The sequence below is a fragment of the Zonotrichia albicollis genome, chromosome 2 (assembly GCF_047830755.1).
Source record: "Zonotrichia albicollis isolate bZonAlb1 chromosome 2, bZonAlb1.hap1, whole genome shotgun sequence".
Classification (NCBI taxonomy): domain Eukaryota; kingdom Metazoa; phylum Chordata; class Aves; order Passeriformes; family Passerellidae; genus Zonotrichia; species Zonotrichia albicollis.
The window spans coordinates 103,752,212-103,769,676 of NC_133820.1; the positions used below are offsets into that span (position 1 = coordinate 103,752,212).

The 17,465-nt window shown below is 43.7% G+C and overlaps 1 protein-coding gene across 2 annotated transcripts; it reads left to right on the top strand.

Annotated features, from left to right (window-relative positions):
• Positions 1-70: 70 nt before the first annotated feature.
• Positions 71-16,697, top strand: LOC102067262 (uncharacterized). Of its 2 annotated transcripts, none has more exons than XM_074535910.1 (2): positions 71-2,631; positions 4,713-16,697. In XM_074535910.1, the coding sequence occupies exon 2, from the start codon at positions 4,747-4,749 to the stop codon at positions 9,361-9,363; it is 4,617 nt and encodes a 1,538-aa protein (XP_074392011.1). In that variant the 5' UTR covers positions 71-2,631; positions 4,713-4,746; the 3' UTR covers positions 9,364-16,697. The 2 variants fall into 2 exon arrangements, with proteins under 2 accessions (XP_074392011.1, XP_074392013.1); XM_074535912.1 differs by lacking the exon at positions 71-2,631 and adding an exon at positions 2,638-4,363.
• The last annotated feature ends 768 nt before the right edge of the window (positions 16,698-17,465 follow it).

Consider the following 17,465-nt stretch of genomic DNA (forward strand, 5'->3'; position numbering starts at 1 on the left):
TTTTTCTTTTTTCTTTTTAAATTTTTTTCTTGTCCTTTTTCATCCTTTTTTCTTCTCCTTTCCCTTTGCCTTTCCATTTTTTCCCCCTTATTTTCATTTTTCCTTTTTCTTTTATTTTCTCATTTTTCAAGAAAACCAGGAAACTACAATTGGGTTAGAAGTTGCATACCATATACAAAGCAAACAGTAGGCTTGATGAAGGAGATCCTAACGCCCCCAAAGAGCAGCACAGGCACAAATATGGAATCCTCAATGAAATAACGCAGAAGTGAGCTAAAAATTTGTTCCCACATTTAACCTCATGTTTTACTTCAGAAGTTCAGAAAGTGAGATCTATGTAATACTTTCTAATTTCCACCATGTGTGATTGCCTACGTGGTGTTGGTTTCTCCTGTCTTTCTCCAGCTGCTGAACTGTGTTTTAAAAAGATAGCTAAAAATACATGAGTACTTTCCTACGCCTTTTTCCGTGTAAGCCCTTGCTGGAATCATCACTGGGATGTTGTGTGGCAGCCCCAGGAGCAGGTGATGCCTGTCAGTGGGAATAGCAGCCTGCATGACCATGTCGTATGGGAAGGTTTCCGTACCGCGCCTTACCTCTGGCTCTGTTGTTGTAGCATGTTTTCTCTCGGCAGCTTCGCAAGGTGCTTCCTTGTTTGCTTTGGAGATGTGTTAAACCAAAGGCAGCAATTGTGTCAGTAGCTTTTGGTGCCAGAGAATACCAAGACTTTCTGAAAACATTGCTTCTAGTTTAAGATGCCTCTCGCATCCTAGTCCTGTAATAATTTCAGCAATAGAGAAGAGAGAAGAACATATTCTGCATAAGGTAGGACTTTTTCTAGTACTTTGGCTTTTCTTTTTCCTTTAGGAAAAAAATAATCACTGATAAATGTTAAGGGGATTTATAATTTTTCCACTTTACCTTCTATCCAACCTGAGCAGGACCAAGTTGTGTTTCAGAGATCAGTAAGAGAATCTCATTGAAAAAAAGGACTGAACCTCTAAAGCACCATTTCTGCAGCTGTTGGGGTGAGCAGTGCCTTGGCCATCATTTCACTGAACACACTCAAAAGGCCTGTGCATCATTTTGAGTGGGCAGAGCTGCTCCTGGTTGTCTTCCTTATCTAGGGGCAGGTCGTTGGATCAAACACCACACAGAGACAGGTGGGGATGCCCAGGGATGCGGGAGGTCATGAGATGCAGCACTTTGCACACTCTGGCTCATGGCCATTTCCCCAGAGCCTACCAACAGTATGGCAGACCAATCTCATTGATCTCTGACAGCTTTTGCAGGACAATGGTTTCAATTTGTTTCTTGTTTTTTGATGAGGCCTCCATAGTGCTGTTTCCTTCTGCCCATGCCACTGTCCCTGCAACAGCTAGTCCTTTGGGCTGCCATAGTGTCTAAAAGGGTAGTCAGATATTTAACATGAAATTCAGGATCAGGAGACAGGGCCTTCTCTCTTCCACGCCAGTGACACTAAACCAGAAAATCCTACAACTGTATGCTTTTAGCAAATGCCATGGGATGCCACCATGCCCTGCTACTCAGCAGCATCTGGACTCCTAACTGAATAGAAAGGCTGGAGGGCGCTGGTGCAGGTCTGGGAGAGGGTGCCAGCTCCTGTCCCTTGGCCTTGGCACCTCAGCTCTCCTCTGCCTGTGACACAGGAGTATCCACTGCAGAGGCTTCTCTGGGACAGCGGGATAGGGTTGCACTGCTGCCCATTAGCATATTAGGCTGTTACCGCTCTGATGCTGCCTGTGATAAGTGTCCCCAAAGAACCTATAAATAAGTAACTAAGCAGCCTGTCTTATGCATCTTAATTATTTGTAGGCCAAGAGGACAGGAAACTTTTGAAGGTGGCCTTGCCTCCTCTACAGGTCCAAGCAGTCTGTCCCCCAGACACTGAAAACCATCAGCAGCATAAACCAGCTTCCATAACCAGCAGCACACTGAGGCACATCACAGTCATTAAAAAGAGTGGAAACCAGTGTCTCCAGGGGAAGAGAGGGGTGAGGGAGATAAAGCACATCCTCCATTTTGCAGGATCAGGGAGGAGCCCAAGTATCTGCCTTGTCATATGACATAACTCACAGTGCTATGGGAAGTGAATTCTGCTGGCATGGGGTTCCCCCGTGCATAGGGACTACCTGTCTGGATACTCCCAATGGGATTAGAATTGACTGTCTGTAGTTGATACAGAGGTGACTATATTTCATTGATAGCTGACATAGTTTAAGAGCAGCAGGATGCAACTTGGGAAAAGACAGTAAGGAAAAATTAGGGATGATTTAACCTTTTGAGAATGGTGGTCATGCTCCCAAACATGAGAAGTCTCTTACTTAGGCCTCCTTCTTTGAGGGAAAAACCATGGTGTTTCCCAAACCCTAGGTTAAAGCAGACTCACCACTACCTCAATTTTCTCTGGTGGTCTCAGAATTCAGTGTCATTGTACCACTGTCCTGGCACAGAATGCATTTCAGATTTACATGGTCACAATGGTCATTTGCAGGTGACGTCTTCTTGGAAGAACTGCAGATGCCCTAAATAGGTGCCATAGCTGTTTGCTCATTTTCTACTGCTGGCTGGTGAATATGGATCAAACACTCAACCATGCAACAGGTCTTGGTACTGAAGGCAATGCAGTATTCCCACAAATGCTACATTTCAGATGGCATCCTATAATAACACTCTAACATGGAAAAGGAAATCCTTGAATAGAGCTCACTCGTAGTATATTTTAATGAAGTTGTTTGAATTTCATAGCTCATATGTGATTAATTACTGTGAATATTCCTAGCAGAGACGGTCTGATCTCCTTTCCTTCACAATCAAGTTCGGCTATGCTGAAAGCAAGACTAGTCTGTATTTTGCTGTGGCCATTTATAGCAACCAAAGCAGTTCAGAAGGGAGGGTAAGCAGGGCATCTGGTTCCACTGCTGTTCTGAGAGATCAGAGATGACCCTGAAGCACATTGGTCGATGGCCCCACATGTTTTTCTGAGTACACCAGACACTAGTTAGGGAGGAGAGGGATGGTAAGCTTTCAGTTAAAATATCAGCAGACTTGCAAGGAGAGGGAATGAACCTGGATATTTTTAGCCAATTATATTCTGAATTTTGGTTCTTTCTTTATTCTGAAAATTCCCGTGGTTGGGACGAATGGGGTCCTTGGTGTAACATAGAAGCTTAGCCTCTTTGGCTGTGGTCAATTTGGTAAGGGAAAGGGGTGATACCACCTGTGCTATGCTGAAATGTGCTTATTCCCTATCAAAACCTACAAGGTATTGTTTGTCACATTAGACATGGGCCAGTTGTCAGGCTTTTTTCTTTCACTGGCCTTTAAAAATACCTACAAAGTCATTATAAATAGACTTTCTTCCATTCAAGATGGCAAATGCAGCTGAGGGATGTAATTTTCAATATGTGCACTTGAAATGCAGCCAAGTAGAATCCAAATATCACAACCCAACTGGCCAAGGACCAGCCCTTCACTTTGCAAACAGCCTCCATAATATTGCAGCGGGGGGCTGGGTCCGGTTTCCTTCAGACACCATGCTGTGCCAGTTGCTGGGGCACAGCTGGGCCTTCCCCAACTTTCTGAGCTTGACACTCCCTAATGCATGACCCTCTTTGCAGCCTTTCTTAATTTCCTACATGTGGACTTAATTTAAAGAATTTTTTTATTCCACTTCTGGTCATAAAAATTAATCCCCTGGGCGTATGCAGGCTGCATTCTGTGCATGAAGCTATTTCACTGCACAGTGAAGTAACCTTCCAGATTTTCATGGTGTCAGAAAGCTGACACCTCTTGATTTTTCCCTCCTAGACCTATCTATTGTTATTGACTTCAAGCTCCAGCTTTTGTGCTGAGTTCAGTATTTTATTTAGTAACTGATCCACACCAATTAAAGCATTGCCTAAATCCCCAGCTGTCCAAGGGCCTGATTCTTCAAACAAGCAAAGGTCCAACATACCATCCCTCTTCCTCCAGTTTAAAAGCGGTTGTAGCGCAGGGACATTGCCAGGGTTGTTGTTGTGGTGATAGCCTTCACAAAGCAGATTTAAGAGCATAGACTTGATGTGGGATTTGAATGCTATCAAAAAGCAAGTAACAGCAACCCTCGTTGTTTTTTTAAAATTCTGGGGAGGTATCTACTGACTTCTAACCTATACCAGTAATAAAAACCATCAGTGGCACATTTGGGCCCCTCAGCCTTGATATTTTGTTTTAATGGTTATAAACCACAGACAGAACCATGGTTTCATGCTAACTGCAATCTCATCATATTTATCTTTACCTACACTTTACCTCGCAGGAAAGGAACATACCTTCAGTGTTGTCCTCACTTTAGGAAATGGTAATTCTAAATGAGGGACTAGTGGCACAGAGGAGATGCAGTGACCCTAACTAGCATTGCTTGCTTCCCTAAGTGCTTCCACTGCCCACAAAACACAGAAGAAAGAGCTGACAGTGCTGTGTGGGACGATGTGAAGTCCTGACATTGCTGCTACACCATGACTCATGAAGCTTGTTGAGCACTTTGCATGCTTTCTAACAGGCCTCTAACATCAACTCTCTTGAGAAGTTCTACATTCAAGTGTTTTTTTCTCCATTTCATGCATAGCAGCATGCCATTAAAGCGAAGTAAGAAGGTAGTAACAGAATGCTGACAACTTGAAAAGCCATTTCTGTTTTCTCTTGCACAGCACCAAAAGCGCACACTTCTGTGGAGACAGTAAGATGCTTATAGACCCTCTGGTGCTGAAGAAGAAGCTCAATAGGATGGCAACAGAGCAAGGAGCCTTTGTTGTTCTCAGCAGCCTGCTGCAATACGTCACTGAGCTCGCAGCCGGCGATCTGCAGATCAGCAACAAGAGGACAAAATGGGCAGAAGGTAAAGAAAACCAGGTGAGCTCTAACCAGCCATGTCCAGATCCAGTCAGGGTTCAGTATCCAACCAGATTTCAGCTCTTGCGGTCCAGGTTTCTAAACACCAATCGTGAGCCATACACCAAGAAGAGAAGAGAAGTCGGCAAACTGGTCATTAAAGAGAAGATGTGGGTGAGCAGGGCTGGTAACAAGCTGGACAGAAGCAGAGACAGGAAGGGAGATGGAAAAGCAGTGGACGAGGATGCAGACACAGCACCCAGCGATAGGGCAAGGTGGACTAGTGTGACTGGGAAAAACACAGTGAAGAACATACTGAAGAAATTTTTAGCTGCTGAAGAAAAAGAAGCCAAGGGGGAGTCTCCCAGCTGGAAAAAGAAGGGAGCAAACAGTAGTTTGCCAAAAATAGTCAACAAGAATTCAGTCTTGTCCAAACTGAAGGACAAGTTTGAACAAAGCACTCTCTGCTCAGCTGCAGAGGTGAAAGCATCGCTCTTGCGCAAAGGTGAGAGAAAGACTAAAAACTTCCCCAGCAGAAAAGCTATTCATAAGCCTGAGGTCAGAGTGCTGCGCATGGCAGCGATGACAGCCACAGGTATAAAGAGTCCAGAGTCCCAAAATTTAGTGTGCTCCATGGTTCCAGTGCCCAGATTCAGCATGGCTACCAAAATTAACCATCCTTGGAGCTGGTCGAAAAATAATGCCACAAAGCAGCCTTTTGGTCATGGCACACTGCTGAGGGAAAAGGAGGGATCCAACAGAGACCACAGAGAGAACAAAACCCTGGGAGATACAGCACAGGTCAGGGAGGACAAAGAAGAGTTACTAGTGGCACCAGAGGCCATGTCAGATGCAAAAGACTGTGCTGAGGGTAAAATAGATTCCACAAAACAGGAACCCAACTTTCACCCTGTTCTAAATAACTCTTCAACTACTCATGAAAACAAAGCTCTTGCAGACTGCATTCCCCCCTCACCTGAATGTGAAAGGACTAACATGCCAGCTGGGCCTGACACATCTTCACTATTGGGAACTACCAATGCTCTGCAACATGTGAAAGAAGACAGCCCACCTTCTGACTCACCTGACTCTGGCACAGCTGAAGGATCCCATGAACAAAGTCCTCAGGACACTACACCAGGAGAGATTCCTGAAATATCTCTGTATGTATATGGTTCAGATGAAGATGACACAGAGCTCACAGAGCCAGAAAAAGATCCTTTCTTTGCAGGCCAAAAATGTCTTCCAAAGCAGAAAGCACTGGACAACATGCTGCCATTTTACTCTCCGAAATTTTCAGCATCTTGTGAAGTTGAGCCCTCAATGGATGATCAACAGCTAACGGTCCTAATACCAGCTTCTGGCACAAAGCCACCAATAGAGGCACTGGATTTAAAAGGCAAATGTTTTAAGGAAGCCAAAAAAGAAGCAACATTTCACAGTGAAGACAAAATGTCTTCTACTTCCAGCAAAAATGATAGTGAGGTCCCAAATATAGAGGAGGAGGAGGAAAATAAGACACCCAACAGCCAAATGCAAAATGAATTAAAAACCATGCAGCCTCAGGCTCCTCAAATGAATTTTTGCTCACAAAATAATTTTAATGTTTCCAGTGGGGACATGCAAGTTCCAGACACAAATCAGAACAAACCTACACTCTCCTCAAATGAGAGCCTGGAGCCAAAGCCTGGGGCTGCAGCAGAAGAAGACACCTCTTCTCCTTTGGAAAAGACACAAAGCCCTTTGCCAGGTGATGTTGTGAAGCACAGTTCCTTTATTTCAGAAGAAGATTTTGGGAAGGACATATTGTCTTCATCAAATGAAGGGATGAACTATGCAAACAATCGAGCCCTGCAAAGGATTTCCTTAACTGACCTGGAGACCTGCCACAAGCCATCTGAATCCTTCATTGAGCATGAAGAGGGCACTGCAGATGAGATGCCCTGGCCTGACTCTGAGGCATGGCAGTCACCCTTGGCAACCCCTTCACCAATATCGATGAGTGGGATTGCAGGACAAAGTATCCGTGGCACTCTTAGAAATCCTCCTGCACTTCCACCTCTTGATCTGGAGGGACAGGGAGGTGGTGCTGTGGAACATGAGCATGACAGCCACGGCTGTGAGAAGCATCCACACCCCCTTTCAGCTGAGTTGACAAGTGGTGGGAATGACACAATGCAGGAGAAGAAAACCGTGCAGGATTTTAAGAACCAAGCACTCTTCCCAGATGATGCAACAGAAAATGAAAACTCCACTGACAAAGAGACAAATACATGTCAGAGACTTGAAAACTGTCCTTCACATTCAACCACAAAGCCAGGAAAACATGAAAATAAAACCACACTAGCAGGAAATCCCCTATTACCCTTGGAGAAGAGCCAAACACCAATATCAGATGATACCAAAAAGCAAGAATGTGGTATGCTAGAAGAGAACCTGATTCCTTCATCAACTGAATTGGTCTCAGACCAAAAGAAGGATGCAAAAAGTAGAAATAAAATATCTGAACACACAAGGGATAAGCTCTTCTCCTCAGATGATGACATGAAGAATGAAATTGATAGCGTGGAGACAGAGAAGAAAGAAGAGAGAAATGTCTTGCATAAATGGGAGCAGGAACAAGTATTCACACCAAGTGATACTGTGGACCGTGATAATAACTCTTCAAAGGAGAATGATGCTCATAGTCTTCAAACATCCCAGTTACCTTCATCAGAGCATGATACCAACAATCAAGGAATGAAAAATACTGGAGAGAGTTTGGAGAATCTAGCATCTCCAAAAGATTTTATGAAACATAAAGAGGATGTGACAGGAGACAAAAACATCTATCACAATAATAGGAAAAAACACCAGGACCCATCAGATGTGCCAATGAAACATACAAATGAAGGGCTACAAAATGTCAAGTCAGACCTCAACAATTATTCAATGCCACCAAGACATACAAGTCAGGACAATAAGATGGCCGATGAGGACAATACTTCTCTAGAGACACAGAAACAGATGCCACCAGGTGGTCTTGTAAAGCCTGAAACTAAGCCAGACAAAAAAGAGACTAAACATACCTCTGAGATGTTCCAGTCACCTTCTTCAAAGAAAGTGCCAGATTCTCAAGACAGAAGCTCTTCAGGAGAGAGGAAGCAAGAGACACCAGTGGCAGAAGACACTGGATCACCTGAAACAGAGGTTGTAAAAGAGGATATTGAGCAGCAGTTTTCTGGGAAGCACCAGTTTTCTGGGAAGCACCAGCTACCTCCACCAAGAAAATCAGAAATGCATGAGGAAAATAATCCAGCACTCAAACAGCAAATGAGATTTGATGATTTTCTGACACCTGATACAAATACTGCAAAAGAGAAAGATGAACTTCCAAGTTCCAGGAAGTGTTCATCAGTACCACCAAAAACATTGGCTAAGCCTCAAGAAAAAATTACTGCAGAACAAAAGCAAAAAACATCAGAATCTTCAGGTTTTAGGAAGCCTGGTACTAATTCTGTAAAAGAAAAGGATGAAGATCCAAATACTGAGAAGCTGCCTTCTTCAAATGAAGTACTGAAGCCTCAAGAAAAAAGTGCTTCAGGAGAGAGGAAGCAGAAGACACCAGCAGGAGAGGACAGCATGTCACCTGAAGAAAAGGATGTAAAAGAGAAAGAGAAAGATGAATACCAAGCTTCTGGTGACCATCCGTTACCTCCTTCAAGTAAATTATTGAAGCCTGAGAAAAATATTCCAGGAGGAGAAAAAACAGAAGCTGTATCTGAAAGTTTTACAAAGCCTGATGCAAATGCTGTGAAAGATAAAAGCAAAGATCCAGCTTCTGGGATGTGCCAGTCCCCACACTCAGATTTGCCCGTGAAGTCTGAAGAGAATAATGCCACAGTCAAAAAGAAGCATTTGCCACCACCACATGATGCAAAACCAACGTGTAAAACTGGTAGTGGAGAAAAGAAGAGTGAACCTGAGAGAAGAGAGAAATACCAGCTAGGCTCTTCAGCTCAGTCAGAGAGGCACAGCAATGATGGCTCAGGAGAGGAGGACCCTCTGGGTGATTTCAGAAGCTATCAAGCTCCATCACCAAGCAATGGCATAAACTGTAAAAGCAGTGCTGTCCCAAAAGAGACCAGTTTGTCTAATACAGAGAAATCCCCCAAATCATTCTCATCATCACATGTTGCATCAAAAGATAAAATAAATCCTGCTGGAAACAGAGAAAAGCAGCCTGGATTTAAGAAGTACAAAGCACTCTCATCAAAGACTTTGGTGAGGCATGAGGGAGGTGCTGCTGAAAGGGAGGGGAGTGGGCAGGCAGCTGGCAAAACCAGTGAGAAAAAGGCAGAGCTGGAGGACTGCTCTAAAGCAACACCATTCTCAAAATACACAGTGGAGAGCTACAGTGAAGGATCCTTAGATTCAGCTTTCAAACCATTGATCATTAGAGTAACTGACACATTTAAACATCACAGCTAAAAATTACGGCTACAGCTTAGGCAAGAACTTACAACAGATCATGCTACCGATTCACTTGATCTTTCTTTTCTCCTTTTTTCTCCAGGGCATTATATTATCATTTTTTAATCACAAGGACATTGATGTGCATCTATCAGAGCTAGGGTTTTTTTCTTTCTTAAACATTAGCCTGAAGACATGAATTAAATTAATCACTGCAAGTGAATTAGCTAATCACTGAATTAATCATCAGTTTATAAATTAAATATGAGAAGGGCTTTGAGATCAGCGTGAATTCAGCCCTGCTTCAAATTCTCCTTGCTAACTAATGGGCTTTGTTTGTAACAAAGACAACTGCTCAGACTGAACTCTATTTGTATTTACTTGTTCTAATGAAACTCTGCTATTACTTCTTCCAGGAATAGTGGTAGGCAGTGTAGCTTTAATTATGTCAAAAAGCACTTGTTCTAAGCTCTGCCTTTTCACAGACTAGCAGGATCTGTTGATCTATTGCTGCACTGAGTGACACTGTTAGCAGATGTAGTGAGGGAAGGAGGGGAATGCTTCATTTATCTGCAGAAAAATCCCCAAAGGACATTGATGCTACAAGAGGATTTACTGCAAATGCAAATGGTCAGCCTCATTAATATTAATATTGGAAAAATTGTGATTTAACCTCCTCTGAAGCTATTTGCACTTTGGCCATACACCCTGTATGCATTATTGTTGTAAAGGTACACTATTTCAAGGGGTTCTTAATTACTGCAAATGAATATGCAACAAGTGTAAGAGCTCAAAAAAGCTCAATGCTGAAAGGCCATGAAGACAAGGTAAGCCAGAGGGGCTCAACACTCTGACGTAGCAATTCAGCTTTTCCTGGGACATCTGTCCCACTCTAAATGCTGGGGCACACAGACATGAGGCAGGTGCTCAGCTCACATTTTAAAGTCTTAGGAAGTTTTTATTTTACAATGCAATGTGAAACAGAGCAGTAAAAAGCAGCCAGCGTCACTGAATCCTAAAAACAGGGTACATTTTTGTGTTTACAATAATAGCATCTTCTGCAAAAGGTTTGTGTGTGATGAATGGTGTTTTGGAGAAGTGAGGGCAGGGTGGCTGCCTGTGGTGTCTCAGTAAAGCTGTGACAGACAGAACCTCTCATAGCTCCAGCTCTCCCACACAGGAGTTTAGCTTAGCATTGTAACTGCACGTTTGTATTAAAACTTACTGTGGAGGAACCCAAAGGCATATCCTAAGGACTGAACTTCAGCAGGACAGAGGGTTCATACAAACAGGGCCCTGCTTCCCTGTGGCAGTGATTTCCCTTCCATTTTTATGATGCTCTCCGTGGCCACACTCTGCAGCTGTGGGCTGGCTGTTCCTTAAGCACAGGTTGGCAGAATGCCCCCACCCACTGCCATCAAGAGACTGAGGGCAAGAACAGGCTGGCAGCAAGTTCACATCAAACCCATTTGCCAGCACAATATACTTGAGTCACATAGATGACATCTGGGCTGGCCCAGTTGGGGACATTGCTGGGAGGAAGTGGGAATGCGAACATTGTGTCTCCTGACCACTGAAGAGGCTTAAACTTTGAGTTCTTTTTCCTTCCCAACCTGCCAAGAATTAGGCTTTCTGGCATGTAGAGGGTCACAAAATGAAAATTTTATTTATGCATCACACCAATCCTCAAAAACTAAAATAGATTTATTGGAAATACAACACTGCCCTTACACACAGGGTTTACTTCGCCCAACCAAACTTTTATAAGCTGGCAACCATAAAGGCCACTTTATTCTTTTGTGCTAAACCAAAAGCACAATTTACTTTTTATTGTCCATTATTTCATTTCACATTTGAGAAAAGTCTTTAAAGCATGGAGCATTTGCACCAGACTTGAAGAATAAATTCTCTACTGGCTGGCTTCTTCTGCCTGTACAGGAAAATCACAGAATCATAGAATTGTTGTCATTGGGAAAGATTTCTAAGACTGTTGTGTCCACCCATTACCCAGTGCCACTAAGTCCACCACTAAACCATGTCCCTAAGCATCACATCCACATATTTTTTGAACACTCCCAGGGATCTGTGGCTCCACCATTTCTCTGGGCAGCCTGTGCCAATGCATGACACTCACTTTGATGAAGAAAGTTTTCCTACTATCCAATCTAAACCTCCCTCAGCACAACTTGGGACCACTTAAGTTTTGTGTGGTCTCAAGTCTTGGACTATTGAAGTCCAAGATTTGCTGGACTTGTCTATTTCATGCTACCTGGGAGAAGAGACCAATACATACCTCACTACCTTCAAGTAGTTGTAGAGACTGATGAGGTCCTTCCTCAGTCTTCTTTTCTCCAGGCTAACCACCCACAGCAGGTCCTCATTAGACTTGTGCTCCAGACCCTTCACCAGCTCCATTGCTCTTCTCTGGACATGCTCCAGCTCCACAATGTCCTTCTTGCATCAAGAAGCCCAAAACGAACACAGGATTTGAGGTGTGGCCTCATCAGTGCTGAATACAGGGGGACAATGACTGCCCTCATCCTGCTGGCCCCACTATTGCTGACACAGGCCCAGATGCCATTGGCCTTCTTGGCCACCTGGGCACACATGGGCTCATGTTCTCCCCTAGGTCCTTTTCTTCCAGGCACCTTTCTAGCCTCTCTGTCCTCTTGTCCAGATCATTGATAAAGGCATTAAACAGGACTGGACCCAGTACTGAGCCCTGGGGAACATCACAGGTGACCAGACAACAGATGGATGCAACTCCATCCACCCTCACCCTCTGGGCCTGGCCATCCATCTGGTTTTTTACCGAGCAAACAGTTCACGCTTCCCAGCCATGAGCAGCCAGGTCCTCCAGGTCAATGTTGTGGAAAACAGTGCCAAAGGCTTTTCTAAGGTCTAGTTAGACAACATACTCAGCCTGTCCCTTACCCACTAGACAGGCCACCTTTTCATAGAGGGAGTTTTAATTAATCTAATTAGAATTTAATTATTCTAATTAGAAGCCATCTCAATTATTCTTTTGCTAACCTTTTAAAAGAGAGTGGGTGGGGGGGACATTGCCCCTTATTTGCACCTGGAAATTTTACTACTCTGTAACAAATTGAAGGAGTTCTTGTCTCTGCCAGAAAGTCAGACAGATATTAAACAGGTGCTTCCCAGCAGAGCTTGTCCTTGGGCACCAGGAAGGCCGTAGGTCTTTCAGTTTACACCTGCCTTGTTTGCTTTTCTCAGCAGAGATGCAACACTAGCAGACTAAGATGAGCATCCTGTGTTCAGGGTAAGCCAGGCAGAGTCATCTTGTGGGGTTCAGATCTTAGGCTGTTGCATGCCTTAATCTCTGCTGGTAAAATAAAACATCCATCTAAGTCAAATGACCCTCCCCAAAGTACACTTAAAACCTGACATAGATTTGCATGAAATGCATCCCTATGGGTAAAGCCTCACTTAAGGAAATCACTTCATTCTGGGAGTTAGCACACTTAATCCTTCAGGAAAGAAGAGAACAAGGTCATAAAAATTCCAGTCATGATGGAGCAGTAGAAGACTGGTGTGCCTTGCAGTAAACAAGCCCCTACAGACCATGTGGGCAGGAAATTTTGTACTGGTGATAGGCAAAGAAATGCCAGAAATTATTATTTCAGAAGAAGGAGAGTTTGAGGAGTGATATATGAATCTCTGCAAATGGTGCCAGGTGTGCAAATGGCCAGGCTTGAACGCTGATGAGACCCTTTCTGACACAACAGAAAACACTTTCATTCTCAGTGTCCAGTAGTCCTTCATAAATTTTTTACCCCCAGGAGCAGAGAGCTTCTGCCCCTGCTATCCTTCAGGCACATGTCCCACTCCATCACAGGAGAGACAGTGAACAGAGCCCTCCCAGCTGCTGTTTCAACTTGTCTGACCTAATAACAGATACTTTTGAGGCATCTGCCAGCACATCACTTTGTGGTTTTTGGGGTTCTGGACAATGGGTGTAATTCTGTGCAGTTCTGTTCCTTTTCCATACTACAGCCCTCTGTTTTACTAATATACAGTTCTCAAGGCAAGCAGCTCTCAAGTTCACTGGAGGAGTTAGCTCCTTAGCATATACTAAAAGTAGCAGGATTTTTTTTAGTAATGATTCCATAAAGCCCTGGCTTAGCTATAGACACAAAGTCACAACCAGGCCAGGAGCAGGGAATATAAAAAAAACTCAAAACCCAGGTAGACAAGGTTTATCAAGGTTCCCCCTCTATGACAAAATATTTTGAAATTTCATATTCTTATGAAATTAGACTCTCATGGAAAGAGATTTTTTAAGGACACTGGGCAAAATTAATGACAATATTATTGCTTCAAGCATAGTCCATTGCTTTGGAGCCTCCAAAGTGAAGCTTTCCAGAAGTTTTTGAAACCCTGAATAAAAGAGGCATTTCAGGGGAGTCCAGACTCTGAGCTGGAGCTGGGGTACCTGAAGGGTGCCATCTGCAGAAGCAGCTCTGAGGGGGCTCAGTAGTTAGTGGTGCTTAGAGAATGAAGCAACAGAGAAGCCAGGCAGGCTCCCAGTACCAGCCATCAGAAAGTCCTTCAGACTTTTTATGGCCTTATGGCCTCTCTAATTAGGCCACAGTCAAATCTCTCCTACCCTTCTTCTTGGCAGGACACCTGCCAGATGGGCTTAGTGATGCAGAAATCCCAGAAGGATTGGTTTTGGGGGGGGTTAGATAGTCAAGCTGGGACCTGGCACATCATTATGATAGTACAGTCCTGTCCACAGTGCTGGGCAAATGCCCACCAGATCTAGCAGCCCCACTCATCCTCCCATTTCTGGGGAGACAAACCTATGCCTTTGGGGCCCTCTCCAGGTCCCCAAACTCAGAACAAGTTCAACTGCCCTCTGGATGTGCCTCTCTCTCCCTCCATCTCCTGCAGCCACACAGTCCTTGATTAAAGCACTTGGGGCTGACTGGGACAAACCCAGGCCTCAGAATCCGGGGGTTGCAAAGAGCCCATCACTTTCTCCACAAGTTTCATGAAGTGAAAGTGATGCCTGTATTTCTGGGACTTCACTGCTAGGAGAGCTCAGAGGGCCACAGGAGAGCTCCCTCTTCCCCCAGTTCAGAATGGCTGCTCAGCCCTACTGGGTGAGCATTGTCTCTGTACAAGTATAACAAAGAGCTCCTCAGTGATTTTTTTTTTATTTTTCAAATTTAAAAAGGGCACATAAAGAATAGCTATTCCCAGCAAAAGAAGCCCAAACCCTGTGAAGGTTTACCCCATGGAAGAACAGAGGCCAGTGCTGTATCATAAGACACAACTGATCCACTGCAGTGTCAGGAAATGTGTTACTGCTTTTACCCAGACATCAGAACCAGGAACAAATAGTTGTCCTGGAAGTGCTGTCTGATTCCAAATTGTTCAAATGAAATGAAAAAAAATGAATGAGTGCACACTTTTGGCTATTAACTGTATAACTTAGTAATTGATCAGCATCTTCTTCAGCTAGATAACATTTAACACTTCACACATGACAAAAAAACGATAGAGACCAAGACCTCATTTGATTCAGGTTTCCTGCTTTGTACTATTTTGGATGTCAATGGAGCTGATAAAAGAAGAAAGAACTAAAGATAACAGAAGAGACCTCATATCCCAGCACTATCCAGCATCTGTCCCAGGCACAAGATGCTGCAAATGAAATCTGGGCGGCTGACAGTAGAAATGCCCCACCTAATGGTTGAATTTGTAAAGCAGGATGCAGGCAAGCAGTGGCGAAAGCAGATGAAAAATAGTGCCAGGAATAGTAGGAAAATTTAGGGAAACATTTTTTCTCTTATTCCTGTGCCACTATGGACACCATCCAAAAGAAGTTTGTCTGGTTAATCAGAGAAACCTGACATTAGTAGCTGGGATCCTTATAGATTTTGGGGCAGGGGGTTTCTCTTACCTGAGAAATCAGCACAGGGATGTGAATTATCAGCAAAACAATTTCAACTATTGCACTCACAATATGGTTTCCAAAACATATTAGGTCCTGTGAGCTTTATTTCTCCTTTTCATTTCCATCAACATATTTCTATAGAATGGAAACATTTTTCACTCCTTGATGAGAATTTAGGAAAAATGGGGGGGGGGGGGGGGGAGAAGCTTGCTAGGTATCTACTTTCCTGCCAACTAAAAGACTTTTTGTATACTGGATAACCAAAGAATCAGCAGGTCAGTATTTTACCTCTTATGACCTGAAGGACCTGAAACAGTTTAGGAAATTGCTACACACCTCCTGTTACTGCACTTGGTAGTAACTTCAATGTGTCCTCAGCTGTAGGTGCAAGAACAACTGTTGGATGATGGGATTTTCATTTGGCAAACAAGCACTACAGCAGGCTCCCAATGGTGCTTGTCATTCTACAGCAGAAATGTACTGCCAGAGGGAAAAATCACTGGGAAATAAAGACATAAAAATCAATAATGCACTGAACTGGTTATCATCAAAAAGCCACGAAATAGCTTTGGGCTCTCTTTTAAAAAATTGATAGTGACCCTGAATGTCCAAAAAGGGGCGTCTTATCACAGATCTGATTTTTGGGGAAAGGGCTTAGCATTTGCTCTCTGAAAATCAAGATTCTTTCATAAGATGCTTCATGTTAGGCAACCAAAGCCCCTTCTAAATAAAGTGCCCCAGATTCCAGAAATACAGGAGAGTTTCATGGCCACCTATTTCCTCACAGAAAGAAAGGCATGTGAGCAAAAGAATAGGTGTGCAGGGATGGCCAGCTCCCTGCAGCCCTGTAGGTGAATGCAGCCAGTGCCTGCCTTTACCACAAAGAACTTCAACTACTTTCTGCAGGCTGCACACCATTTTGACCTGCACAACACCATTTGCTGCAGTTGTTGGTTGAGATGCAGTCTAAATAGTAGGTGAGTCCTTTCCATCACTGTACTTCCCAAGACTTCTGGAAGGAATCACAGAAAGAAGCCTTTTGGACACTTTAGACCCAGCCCATCCTTCTCAAGAAACAACTGTGAAGCCAAATTGCACCATCACAGTGAAATCCTTGTGCTCCCTGGGATTCTTACCAATACAATGGACTATCAAAAGGCAGCTCTGGATTGCTAACTCAGTCACTGAGATCTTGGATTCTTCTCAGGAATGGCAATAGTGCAGGCAGCAGTGATCCAAACACCCAAACAAGGTCCCACCAAATGTATCTCAACTCAAACTGTCTCCAAGCTCTAGGACACTTATTGCAGAAGACCAGAAATCCCCAAAAGACATCTTCTTTATTAACTCATTTATATTACACACATCATGTGACAAGAAAGTCTGTACCATTGTCATGCCATACAGATTTCTTAATAAAACTGTTTTCCTCCTCAGAGGGTTTCTTATTTGTACCACTGAGTCTTATTTGTGTGTTGAGAAGATTAAAATAGTGAAAGCATATAAAATAACAACTTGGTATTCATTCTGTCATTACCAGGGAAGAAGCATGAGAAATGAAGACAAACAGCACCAGTAAATGTCTCATCAGTATACAAACTGTTTGCCTTACTCCCAGGAGAGCTGACACATGCCAAGTTTCATGTGACAGTTGGGAATAGGTAGAAAATATGGAACATTAATTATGCAAATGGAATGGTTTTGAAAAGAGCCCAGCAAACTACATATCTGCAGCTTGTTCCCTGCTGGCTCCTCAGCCATGGGCAAAAGGAAAACTGTGAGTCAGGGAGGTGACTCTGACTGCTGAAATAGAAGCAGCAATGGGCTAAGGACAAGGTTGGTTGGGCCAACTTCCTCCTGTGCTGCCCACAGAGGGGGTGAGTGACCAGGGCTGCATGACCTGATTGCCTCTCTTGCCTTTGCCTGGGGAGGGCAGTTTTCAAATGCACACCTGAAACAAACTCGGTGCTGTGGCAGGGCTGGATCACGTTTGGCTACCTGTGGTTCATGGCTGGCAGAAGAAGTCAGTAATCTGGTGACCAAATCAGGTTCAGTCTTCTTTAAGTATTTTTTTAAAAACAGGTGGACTGCTCTCCAGTGTATACCACCAGTGCCCAACCCGAGGCAGACAGAAATGCAAAATCAGGTCTTTCTTTATGCTTTCTTTTTTAGAAACTCAGGTTTAAATGAAAAA

Bases quoted from the DNA above. Each gene is read 5' to 3' on its own strand.
- LOC102067262 (XM_074535910.1), top strand. From the start codon at position 4,747: ATGCTTATAGACCCTCTGGTGCTGAAGAAGAAGCTCAATAGGATGGCA.